At 44.2% G+C, this 13,549-nt stretch overlaps 1 protein-coding gene across 2 annotated transcripts in view; it reads left to right on the top strand.

Annotated features, from left to right (window-relative positions):
• RCCD1 (RCC1 domain containing 1) overlaps positions 1-9,319 on the top strand; it is a 154,143-nt gene extending 144,824 nt beyond the window's left edge. For both annotated transcript variants that reach the window (XM_086958178.1, XM_086958177.1), the window contains one exon: positions 8,913-9,319. In XM_086958178.1, coding sequence (XP_086814304.1) covers positions 8,913-9,073 — 161 coding nt within the window. In that variant the 3' untranslated portion in view covers positions 9,074-9,319. The remainder of the gene's footprint in view (positions 1-8,912) is intronic.
• Positions 9,320-13,549: the final 4,230 nt, after the last annotated feature.

Raw genomic sequence — 13,549 nt, 5'->3', positions numbered from 1 at the left:
GATTACGGCGTGCCCATATTTGATGGTGTAAAGATTGGTATCATAAACGCTCCTGGTGTAAAGTTTGTGTAACTAGTACAAAAAACAAACAACAAAAAACTCCTATTCTGGTATGTATGGCATGTCCTGATAGTGAATTACAGCCCATTTCGTTTTTCACTATTGCAAGGCTACCTGTTCCACATAGGACAGAATGGGAAGTTTGTTTATAACATCTTATAAACATAACTGGCCCTGGGAACTAGGTGGGAATATAAAATTTAGTCTGCCTGAACTCAGAATCTAACAATGCATCTTTTAGTAAAGGTGATTTTTACATTCTGTGTTTGAAAATACCACTTTTAAGAAGTATGTATTTTCTTGCTCAGTCATCCTGTGTGCCTGTGGTGGAATGTGGATTGGCTGTGTGTGTTTTGGAGGACAGATGGCTAGTAATCAAGGGTGGCTCCCAATAGTCTAGGTAGGTCAGGAAAGGGCTGAATAGACCTGGGCTGCGATTGGGAAGAGGGAGGAGATTTCCTTGCACCTCAAAGGGCCTGGTCTGCCTCTGACAATGCAGTCTCTACCCCCTGCCAGGAAATCACACCAGAGAAGGCAGAACTGGTTCTGGCTGGGCACAGACACCCTCTGCCTAGAGAATCAAAGGATTTTTTGGATACAAATACTGGGGCCCAAACCCCTGAACTTTAGAACTCTTTTGGATCAAGACGACTGCCAAGAAGAAGAGCTGGAGAAGCTGTGAGGAGGACCTACCACTTTGCTGTGTGCTTTGCTGTGTTGGCCAGCATTGGCTGCTTCTATCTTGGGCAGTGAAAGGACTGGACTGAACTTTCTGCAATCTGCTTTGTGAGTTTCTCCAAGGGCTTGAGGTAGAGCTTGCCCCCTGTTCAAGAAGTCCCAGGAACGACAAAGACTTCAAGCTCTTCTGCCCACAGGACTGGGGACTGTGTGTTTTGTGCAGCAACAGAGGAAAAGCAACTCGACGATGTCTACTATGCCGCTGCCGACTCTGTGTCCTGATGGCACTGCAGCAGGCACAGTCGCAATGCCGCACCGCGACCTTGGTCTCACCGCCGCCGCCTGCCGCCGCCGCCACTGAGCCGCTGCTCGCACTGTGACCTATGGGCACCGCACTCCGCACCGCCTTGCTTCATGACAACGCCTCTCCATGCCCGAATCGACGCCGCTGCTTGCACCGTGGTTCGAGGGCACAGTTCTTAAAGTTACAAAATGCACTGCCCTCATCCCGCACCTCATCCTTGGCCTCCCGTCACCGGCGCCATCGACTCCAGTTCGTTACCTGACGATAGCGCTTCAGCAACGACGATGGCGCTGCTTGCACCATGACGTGCCAGCACTGCCCCGAGCACCACCTTCATCTCGCTCCGCGACCCTGGTCTCACCGTCGCCGCCACCGAGCCACTGCTCGCACTACGACCTGAAAGTACCGCACGCTGCACCACCTCACCTCACTTCACTTCGCAGCACATGACGCCTGCCGACGTCAGCGCTCCTGACTCCAACAGAGAGGAGATAAATCTGTAACAGCTGTGACTTCGAGGGCCCCGACGACTCCTGCACCGACCTCCAGAACCGACACCTGTTGAGGCCGTGGTTTTGGAAGCTCCACAAGAGGTCGCCAACACCCTGCATTTCTAAAAGGTTCAGTTTGCGGGTCTTCCCGACATCATAGCTGGCCCGCGACACCACTGTCGGCCAGAACTGTTTGGATTTGTTTGTTCACGACACCGTGATAGCCCCAGACGGAGCTATCGACATTAAGGAACTATTCTTGAAGCATATTTTGATAAAGGTGGGTTCCGGCTTTTGTAGCTGACGCTCTTCGTGACGCTCTTTTGTCCCAGCTGCTGACGCTTTACTCTGGTGGGACCATTGTCCCAGGGTACCCTTTTGCCTCCAGCGCTGCTGTTTCATGCATTATCACCCTGGTGAGAACTTCAACATCCAGGGTGCAACTCGAGTACCATTAGGTGTTGCTGACGAGGGGGAGGCACCAGAACATCTCCGCACATAAAGCGCAGCCTCTACCCACGGGACGTGCCGGGCCAAGAGCGGGCCCATTTTAGCCCGCCTGAGACCGAAGAAGACCGGGCTGGGCCATCCCCCTGACATTGTAAACACTGTGTAAGCCGATTAGTTGTGTGTGTAACTTTAAATTTGTATTTGTTCTTTTGTTCAAAGTCAGGGGATAATGAGTAAGAACAAGGGTAAGGGGGTGGGGGGTCAGGAGTAGTGGGGACTTTGGACGCGTTTCTGTATCGGGCCGAATCTGCACTAATGCACAAGATCCAACTCACAGAACGCAGGCTTTCGTTAGAACCCCCACTACCCCTCACTGGAATGGCACTAACTCCTGTACCCGAGCACAATGCAACAGCTGACTGTACTTCCCGACTAAGTCATATGTCCCCGGCGCATTTGCAATCTGGGCCATCTATAGTATCCAGTCTGGATAGCACTTTATCTACACTGCCTGCCTCCCCAGCTAAGGTTCTTACTATGCAGCAAAGGTCCACACAGTCTCTTGGTGGTGAACCCCTACAAAAAAAGAGGAAAGCACGTGGTTTAGCCAAGACCAGCTATCAGGCTTCCAAAATGGTGAAACGCAAGCCCACCACAACAGGAAGCGAGGGAGGTTTTAAGGCTGCATCTATACCTACAAATTTGGGTGCTGGTCACACTAATAATATTGTTGCGGAGGAACAGCCATCCTGATACATTGAGACTGATTTCTTAAACCAGATTGAAGAGAAGCTTAAAGCTCTGATTGATCCCCTGATGTAGAAATTGTCAACAATAGATATGAGACTAGCCAAAATAGAGCAGCATACTTTTAATGCCCCCAACCCTCTTGTGGGGTCCGGCAGGAAGGATTGGTTGATACCCGACAGGAGAGTTGTTCTGATAATAGACCACGTACTAATTTAACATTATGTCCTCCCCCTTCTGGGGTAGTCGTCCCTAGGGCCACCCCATTGGTAAATCCCCAACAAAGCTGTACATAGGCACATATAGTAGGGCCAATGGGTCCTCGGAGCTCCACTGCAAAGTATGGGTGAGGCCATGAATACCCATAAGTCCCTCCACCTACCACCTGAAGCAACATCATACACAATTGTATTGGCAAATGTTCCAGTGCTCCCAGTCAATGCCCTAGAACACTGGTCTTTCTTAAAAAATAAGGCATTACACCTGCTGAGTACTAGGACTGGAGTAAGGAACCATCTTTTTTCAGAATTCAAGATGGTACGAAGAATATCTTGGATCCGTTAATCCCACAAGGCTCTCAATGGAGACTGAGTGGTTTTAAGTTTCAGGTCCCCGTTAATATTGGACAGGGCAGGGTCCGGTTACATAAGTAAGGAAGACATTAACATACTTCCGCTGGGCTTTTTCGATCAAACATGTGTCAACCACGGAAGGGGAGTATTGAGGGAACATGCTTCCGACTTGGGTCTCTATAACTACGCGGTTCCTACTTTTAACAGATTTGAAGCCTTTGCCTCTTTGGATGAAATTGATTGACTTGGATTCAACTCCAGTTCTTTTAGTCTCGAGTCACCTGTACAAAGGGAGTCTTGAGTGGCCGATCCTGAAGTAGATATTAATAAATTAGGAGTATCTCAATCATTAAAGTCAACTGTTCAGAGGGGAGCTATTAATGTGTTTGACAATACTGTGGGTGAAGTTAGGGACGGCAGGCTCTCTCAGACCAATGTTCTCTTATGTGAGGGAGATTTGTGTTATGTCCATGTAACTAATAAAGAGCCTACTCCCCACAGCATAAACATGAGTCGCCTCAAACCTAATCTACTGCTAGTATCTTGAAATATAGCAGGGTTAATGTCCAAAATACCTTCAGTAGAATGGTCCATATTTATTGAAGGCAATGACATTATGGCCTTTCAGGAAACCTGGTCCATGGATCACGTGTATCAAAAGGTTTTCCTAATTTTTTCTAAAACAGCTCAGGGTGGCCACAGGGGAAGACCCATGGGGGGCCTCACGACATGGGTAAGACAGTCAGATTGCTACAGGGTAGAGGAACTGTGTATTGATAGTAGGAATATCTTAATAATTAAACTACAAATGCTCAATGTCCCTGATTTGTTGATTATCGACGTGTATGCGAGAGGGCTGCTAGGCGGAAAAGCTCCCAGTACTGTTGCTCTCTTAGACACTTTTCTAGATCAGCATAAAGACGCATGTAATTTGATGAGTGCTGGAGATTTCAATTGTTCCTTTGAACCATTAAGACAATAATGACGTCAACCTTAGTTTAGGGGAGGATGCTCAGTGGAACATTCCGCCCTTGGACCTTCCTCCAATTAAAAAAAATGGACCGGAGCAGCGCTGCAGTTAAAAGTGTTATGTTTGGAACGGGGGGTAAGGGCTGTTAACAGGCGGTCCGTTTCCGATAGGCAGGGTTCGCAAACGTACAATAATGGGTTGAGAAGCAGTCGTATAGACTTCATTTTTCTCAACAAGGAATTCTGGCCCTCCCTAATAGATATGGTAGTTCAGGAGCGGTCCGAAAGTGATCATAACCCCCTAGTACTATCCATGCAGCTTAAGGGTTTTCCTGTCATTGATTGTCCGGCACCAGAAAGTGCCTTTGTAGAAGTGTAACTTAGTAACAACACAAGGAGAGTCAAATGGACAAAAGTTTTTAACAAAGAAGAGCACTTGGAGCAGATGAGGGAGCTGGTGGCAAGTGCAACAGCTACCCTTCAAAACTGTGTTACACAAGAGGAAGTTAATTTAATGGTTTACAAGTCCACAATGAATTGTTTAATAGTCTTAAAGGCTTTTTTATTACAAAAGTTAAAAACTCTCAGAAAAATTCTGACCCTAAGATGGCAGCATGATACGGGAAATCCTGTACAGAGGCTTATAGAACCCTAGCCAGGGCATTAGATCAAAGTACATGGGAGACATCAAAAGGGCAAGGGCTGGGTACAAGTTAGCCCAACAGCAAGCTAAAACGGACTGGGATGAGCAACACTGGGATGAGTTGCTCAAGGCTAGCAAAGGGAGAAGCATGGTTACTTTTTGCCATCTCGTGAAATGGGACAGTGGCAAACCGAGCCAAGCTCCAGTTAACCATGTAGCCCCTGAGCAGTGGGTTTCACACTAAAAGGCCCAGTTTGCTACTGCGGAACAAGACCCAGAACAGTTTAAAATGCACTCTTTTAATTCCTCTCTCCACTTTATAAAGAAAGAGGTAGAAATAGCGTTAAACTCAGTACCGAGAGGTGGGGCGCCTAGGCTGGATTGGATACTAGCTGATCTGTTTCTGCATGATAAAGTGAACTGGGTAACATATATCCAGCTACTTGGGAATGCCATCGCCAGTGGTGCCCCCATGCCCAATATATGGTCAGGAGCAGAAATCCTCCCAATTCTTAAGAAAGGGGACTTTTCCAACCCAGGCAACAACAGGCCTATAAGCCTCATTGATTGTATTCAAAAAGTCACAGCTAGGCTGGTACTAAGTCGAATCCAGGCCTGGATAGACAAATTTGATATTCTTTCTCCATTGCAGGCGGGGTTCCGTTCACACACCAGTACTATTGACCAGGTTTTTAGGTTTATTTTAATTTATTGGAAAGTGGTCATTATTGGAGGGGGTACTATTTACGCGGCTTTTATTGATCTTAAGTCGGCATTCGATCTTGTCCCACGCACCAAAATGTGGAGAGCATTTGTGGAACAGGGCATGCCATTGGAATTATTGGCCATTTTGGTTACATTACATGATTCTAATTCTGCACAGGTACGCTGGGGACCACAGGGGGATGTTACCGATAGGCTATTGTTAGATTTGAGGAGTTTTGTCGGGACCATGACCTGATAGTTAACGTGGAGAAAACCACATTTATGGCTCTACACAAACACAATATTTGGGGATTACTTTAGGTAGAAATCTTAATTGGAAGCCCCATATCGATCTTTTGGTCCTCAAACATGCCCAACTGTCCGGTGCCCTGTTGAAGGAACAGCGTCTGCCCCACACCAAGCCTGTTGCACCTGTCCTAAAAATATATAACTCTAAAATTAGCGCTTCTATTTTATATGGGGGAGAATTATGGGAATTTGACAACTTAGTTCCCCTGGCTATAGCCCAAAACAAATTCCTGAGGGCAATAACTGGTCTTCCCCAATCAACACCATTATTGCACCTCTTTTTAGATTTGGGTTGTTACTCTATTGAGGACATGGCTCGCTTTAGACCAGTGGCTTATTGGAGAAGGCTTTGGGTTACATCAGAATTATCCATGTTCGCCCAGGCTCTTCTTGAAGTCAGGGAGGCAGATCGTATGTGTAAAATCCCCTGGCAGAGACAGGCAAAATATATGTTCAGCTTCATGGGGATGAGTAGGCTGTGGGAAAACCCTGTTAATAATCCCTTTCCTTCAAAGAAGAAATTTAAGGAGATGTATTGGAACATGGTCAAAAGGTAGCGTTTTTCCTCTTTAACAAGGCCATCACTAACAAGGGAATTCTTAGAACATAAACATGATTTAGAATATGAAGACTATTGGGATTTTATTACTGTCTTTAATGATAGGAAACTTTACCATCAATTTAGAGTGGGCTCTCTCCCAATTAACTCATTTGTTAGCAAATGGCATGCCCAGAACCATGGTAAATGCCCCTTCTGTCCAACACAGAACGAATCCTTAGTACAAATTTTATTTGTATGCCCTATTTATAACATTCCTAGGTACAAATGGCTCAAACCAATTTGTTTGATTTTGGGCATTAGTTCTGGCAACGAAGCATTCAGGATCCTTAAAACAGATACCAATGAACCTATAGTGATTGCAGTTACGAAATTTCTAAGTTGGATGTGGGCCATACGAGCAAAGAAGATGAGACTATAAAAACCTGTTTTTTAGTGTATTCACCTTGTTATTTTTAACATATAAGCGGAGATTACTGGTACGGATTTTTGCGGCACAATCGTCAGAAGTTTTATTAGTTTTAATTATTTATTATATAGCATGGCACCTTATCATTGTGGATCTATTTTCTTCTTTTTGATCGCCATTTCAATGTATAACTTTGTAAACACTTATGAAAATGAATTTGATAATTATGTTTTAAATGTAAAACGTCTTTTAGGATTTTTTATCGAAATAAAGACATTGAATTGAATTGATAAAAGAAGATTTTGAGGTACTGTATTGTGGATTTTTATTGTCTTTGGTCTTGTTTTAAGTATATATAATATTGGATATTTTTCTAAACTGGTGTGGTGTCCTTTTGTAGTGCTTACAATGTATTACTGTCGGTTATGCTTTACACACTGCCTCTAAGATAAGCCTGACTGCTCGTGCCAAGCTACCAAGGGGGTGAGCAGGGGTTATTTTATGAGTGTAACTCCCTTATTCTGACTAGAGTGGTGGTTTCTGCCTCGCTTTGGCACATGCCCTATCCTGCCAAAAATCCAATTTCTAACAATGGATAATATCAGGATAAAAACAAAGATGAGAATAATGAGCAATCTGATGTGGTTTGAATGCAATAGAATATTAGGGTGTAGTCAATGATAAATTAATGGAGTTGTCTTTTAAAAAGGTTACAAGTGAAAATAGAAACATAGACACACGTTGTAACTGAAAGCTTCCGTGTTAGCAAGGAAGCATGCACTGGAATTGAAAGCAATAGGCTTGCAAATGAAACACTGTGTCTTTAAAGGCTACTAGTAGGCTGGGGAGTGTGTGCGGAAAATGTGAAGTTGCTATGACAAAGCGTGTGAGGTCACATGGGGCAAGCCAGCACAATCACGTATGCGTTTACAGTACCTGAAAGTGGAGTCGGGTAGCGAATCAAATTAGTGTTCAGCTGAATGAGCCAGGCCACTGGAAGAATCACAGCAGTGCGGAACAGCATTACGGCTCGGCGATGTTTATCCCAGGAGGTCGGCGAAGTGAGGAGATGACAACAGAAGAACCAATGGAAGTTGCGGTACAGAAGTAACCGAAAAATTGAAATAATTATGGCGATGGGTGCTGGGCGGGGTGGACCCACTAGTCACCAACTTGTGAAGAACTGAAGGACGACAGCAGGTAAGAATAAGTGAAGTTTATTTTGAAGAGGAGGAGCACCCATGACCGGAGCCGTCCAGGTGCAATGAATCTAACGCCAACTGTGGCGTTGCTAAGGGATTCCCAACAGCTGTTCTTCTATGCTCGTGAGGGAACATTCAAACCCTAACAATATAAGAATTACATTCACATGCAAGCATGTGACAAAGACAATGTACACGCGGGATGATACATGAGTACATACTACAGAGACTTTCATGTGTGATATACTATTGAAATTATAATGATGTTTTTACACTCTTACTGTTTCTTCTTTTCCCATGACTCAAGCTCTCTTCCCCAGCTCCCAACCCCTCTCCATGCATTTCCAAACAAAGGTTAATTTGGGGAGACTGGTGTTGTGTAATATGTTCTTTGAAGATATGTGATACTTTATTTGAAAAGTTATTGTTTTCTGACAATGTTCGATACTGTTTTACTGGTACTGTATTGCTGCGGTTTATGTCTGAATGAAACTGCTGCTTGTATTATTCATACTAAAAAGATTTTGGTCTAACACTACCATTGTTACTATTGGTGTAGGTAAATATATTTTATCCAAGGAAAGTTTCAGGGCTGCACACTACACCAACGGTGAAGCGAATCGCCTTGATTCATACAATGACGTATGGCCTCAGCCATATATAAAAATAAAAAGACAGGATTGTTATTATGACTTTGTGTCTCAAATCTGTTTAGGGTAAATGTTGAATGCTGCTTAATGGATACTTTAAAGACTTTTTTAAAATAAGTGAAATGTGTCATATAATAAATTGTACTGTACTTTCCATTTCCTAGGTGCATATGGACAGCTCGGCCATGGTGATACAAACAGCCTAGACCAGCCAAGGCTTGTTGAATGTTTCTCACAAAAAGAGCTGTGTGTTAAAAATGTTGTGTGCGGCCTTTGGAATACCTTCATCTTATGTAGTCCTAAAACAATAGAACTTCAACATTAAGGTTAATGTAGGAGCATCAGTAATAGAGTGCATCTATGCCGCAGCATGGAGAGGTCATTCATCGAAGGTTCTTGGTGCGGTCCTTCGTCAAGGACGGTCTCCCACACAAAAAAAGTAAATCTTGTTTTGAAAATAACGTGTTCACAAGTTTTACCTTAAGAAGTAAAAGCTGTAGATAGAAATATTCATCAGATGAAAAAAATTGAGTTTTTTTATTAAACATTTGCCTTTTCTATCTGAAAGACATTAAGCTTTTTGTAGCCTTGTAAATGTTTGATTGCGATTTGATGAAGCCATGCGGATTTCATATACAATAAAAAATAATCTTCAGTTGATGCTTATACATGGCTTGACAAACTTAATAAGGTACACCTGGAAATCTGCTGCACAATAATATCAAACCACCCTACCCACCTTACAAATATGACATTGTTAACACAAGCTTTGCCCACCTGCTGTATTGTCTCAGTTGCAATCTCAACATTATACATAATTTCTTCTGTTGTGTTTGTGTAGCAAAACTTTTTCATATTTCTTCTCCACAATTTCTTTACTTTATCTCTGAATTGTGGTTTGGAGGCAATACAAGTGTATCCAATCTCTATAGTGAGTGTCTGAACACTTTTGAGATAGATGGCCACGAGGCAAGCAGGGGATTACTGAGCCCACCCATGGAGGTTGAGACCTTTTACTCCTGATGTCCCGGGGCACAGCCTACTATGGATTCTGAGTAACTGGGTCAAGTACCCCTTCTGCACTTGACTGTCAGTTTTAGGCATGGTTGAGCTCCCTCACAGGCGAAGGTATCTACCGATTAGTGAACATGGGCTTATAATTCAAAATGCGGGCAGCAGTAGCAATAAATAATTGAACAGCCAAATACTTACTTTTATGAAAAAAGAGAAGTACTTTCTTACTACCGCTAATCTCACAAAGGAAGAATACGACATTCACAAACAATTACACAGTCCTCTTTGAGAATGGGGCTGTAGTGTCTCTATTGCAATTCCCTGCCTCTCTCAATCCTCGCGTTAGTGGTCATGGTTATTCACCATTCACTTATGGTATCATCTACTAGCAGTCCAAGTCTCAAGAGTTCACTACAACTCTGATTTAAAGTCATTAGTGTTCCAGCGCAATCACGCTCTAATAAGCAGCAAGTTCCCCCGGGACTGTTGGGCCCGAAACACGTCTTACCTGCACTGGCATGCACTCTGCATTCTGGAGTGTGCCCTGTCAGCGGATGCTTATAGCAGCTGCAGCCAAGTTCAAGTAACTCAGCCACACACGGACTACGCAACTACACTCGCCAGGTGCAGAATCTCCCACTCACAGTCACACTTTGCAGTGACCTGAGGTTTCCTGCTATTTCTCCTGCTAAGTAAGTGTTCTTTCAGCTCCAGATGGCTGTAGCTAGGATGGTCTGGTCCTGGGCTTCACGCCTGGGTGACGGTGTTCCCATGGCATCCTCACTCCAGTGGGGAAGAACATGCTGCAGTCCTTGGTGCTCCCAGTGACCCCTTCAGACCTATGCAGTCACTGCAACTCACTGTCCACAGGCTCTGGCCCTGTCAGCACAATGACGTTCTCAACAGCAACCCCTCCTGGCATACAGGGTCATCACACCGCTACTGCACAACAGTCTTTCATGTGGCTGACCCTCCTACAACACATGGTCAGCACACTGATACCGCACAAGGCTTCAGCCCTTACTGCACAGCAGTCTTTCATACAGCAGCCTCTCCTGGCACATAGGGTACTGCTCAAGGCTTCAGCCCTTGTTGCACATCAGTCTTTCACATGGCTATCTTTACAGCGGCCCTTTTATTAAACCGACTCAGTTCTAGACATGGGCAGTGACCAGATTGGTGCAGCAGCCACTTCCTCACACCTTGAGCAGGGATTCTACTTGACAGGTCTCCCCACTTGCGCCACTCCCTCCAACGCTTTCCTCTGCCTCATAGGGCACACTGGTGTTGGCAAGCAGGCAGGCGCTGGTGCTTCAGGGCAGGTGGTATTAGATTCCGTGGGTGTTGTCCCCCTGGGAGACTTGCAGGCCTTGGCCCCCAATCCTGTTCAAAGGCAAACTTTTTGCAGAGCTTTCTCTTGTGACATAGCCCATCTGTTTCTTGGCAGATGACAAATTGTGGGTGCTAAGATCTGTTTATAATCCTTTTCCAGACACCAAATGTGATTTCGCATCTGAGTCTTTGAAGGTGTATGTGGGGGGTTCTGCTTCGTTTGATGTACCTACTCCTATGCTCCTATGCTCTCTCCTCCTCTTGAAAAGCAGTCTGTCACAGCAGAAGTGTCTCTGAAGCTTATTGTCCCACAACACAGGCAATGGGAGTGACTAGAGTTCACACTTGGATGTCAGCCACAGTGATATGTGCCTCAAAATGTTAGCCCAGGGGACCCAACGCTGATCTTTGATTCTCTTATCAGTCCCATCTCCTTCCTGAAATGTGCCCAGGCCCCATCCTTGTGACCTATCACTGCATCAAAAAGCACCATTTGTGTGTAGGCCTGGTCCTCCACTCCCCAGTGTGTGTCTCACCCAGCTAACAGGAATGCAGTAATACACAAATCTGTCTGGGGTATTTCTCTACCTCCTCTACATAAAACAGCACCTCCACCATGACTCCCCCCCCACCTCACCACTGTCTTAGCCCTGGTTTGCAGAGGGGAACCGGAGGTGTCCATGCCAGGGTTCATTGGCATATTGAAATCACCACCCATTAATGTACTACCAAAGGGGAGTTTCCACAGAAGGGCAGGGAGATCGCGTATGGTATCTTCAATCAAGGACGGGGTCACCAGTCGCGGCCGGCATGACTCGCGGGTTGCAGGGGGGTCACGGAACAGGAAGCAGGCATTCTCCCTCCCCTAACCCAACCACAACACTGCAATGGCAGCATTGTGATCAGTGGGGACGCCAACCATCCAGGCGTTTATGGGGAGGCCATTTTTTCCATATAGGTTGCATTGTAGCCTACATGGAGAAAGATTGATTCACAAAGGAGTGAGAGACCCAATTAGACCCTTGAGGGCTTGGGTAGTTAAGTGAAAAGGTAGGGAGGCCTTCAAGGGATTTGATTCGGAGCAAAAATCAGTTGTTCAGTTTACTTAAAGGCTAAAATTAAATAACCTGGTGTGTAAGTCATGTAATTAAATATACATAATCAATTTGTGAAACACATCAAAACATATAGACATATAAACAACCAAACACAAGGGTGTATCAAAAAAAGAGCTTTATCAAATATTTCATAAGGTCAGCAATAAATCAAAGAAGCAGGTGAGGAAATGCTGATATGAAGAGCCTAATAGCAAATCAACAATAATGCAGCAAAACCTATAAAATACATCTATCTCAAGGAGCAAAAGTGAATCAAGCACTGTAGAGATAAGATGGAGGTCGACGTTTCGGTCTCTCTACAACCCAATTAACGAGACCATCTTCAGGACTGTTGTCAATAAAAACACTGCTATAAATTGTGCTGAAATCTGTAACATAAAATTTAACAGTTACAAATCCATTTGCATTAGAAGCCACTAATCCATACACCCATGTGACAAAACATTACTACAAAGAAACGTGACTTGTAAAGACTAGACATGAACATACGATATACAAAATTATTTAAACTACATGAAAACATGACTGACTAGAAATGGACAAACAATAAGTGAATATAAACAATATCTTACTGCAGTTTAACATTTTACAGAGAAGCCTATCCATTTTGGGCAAAATTCTTCACTGTTAGTGAGCTCTCATTTTATGGGCTAGTTTATGCACAATTTGGCGGAGCCTATCTTTTACTTAAGGACAAACCATAGTAGAGACACTGTGTATAACGTTATTGGCTTTTGATGACATATCTAGAAATCGCACATGTGTCCACTTTTGGTTGCAACAAGCCTATCAAGGTAGAGTTATAAAGGCAAAAGCATTCCTGTTACATATAATAATCATAAAGTTAATATGGATGTTTCACAAACATACCCCAGCTAAATGAAGCGCCACACTGTTGATTTTTGAGGCAAATTTACACGTTGAAACGGTTGGACCAAGTCCTGCATCACAAAGAAACCACGTGTTTTAGTGCACAAACCGTGGAGAAGACGTATACAAAAACTAACCTAGCATAGGTTATGAACAGTTACCTAAATCAGGGAACACAAACGTCCCGTGGACGAAGACGCCAAGGGTAACTTGATGGATGGGAATTCGATGGTAAAGTGCTCAAGACACCGAAGAAGTTTAAACAATCTGGTTGATTAAAAAAGAGAGGAGCGACTGTCAGTTTCATATCCCTCAGAACAACTCGACAAGTTGGACAGTAAACTCGATTAGACCCACCTCTCACGTTTGGAAATTGGTAGATTGAGAGCCTTATCTTATCCCAAAGTAGTTGTGTCCGTAGATATAGGATCTACAAGGGAAATGAAGAAGCCTACTTAAAGAAATAT

The sequence above is a fragment of the Lissotriton vulgaris genome, chromosome 2_1, assembly GCF_964263255.1.
Source record: "Lissotriton vulgaris chromosome 2_1, aLisVul1.2, whole genome shotgun sequence".
In the NCBI taxonomy this organism is placed as follows: Eukaryota; Metazoa; Chordata; class Amphibia; order Caudata; family Salamandridae; genus Lissotriton; species Lissotriton vulgaris.
This window is presented reverse-complemented; position numbering and strand designations above follow the sequence as displayed.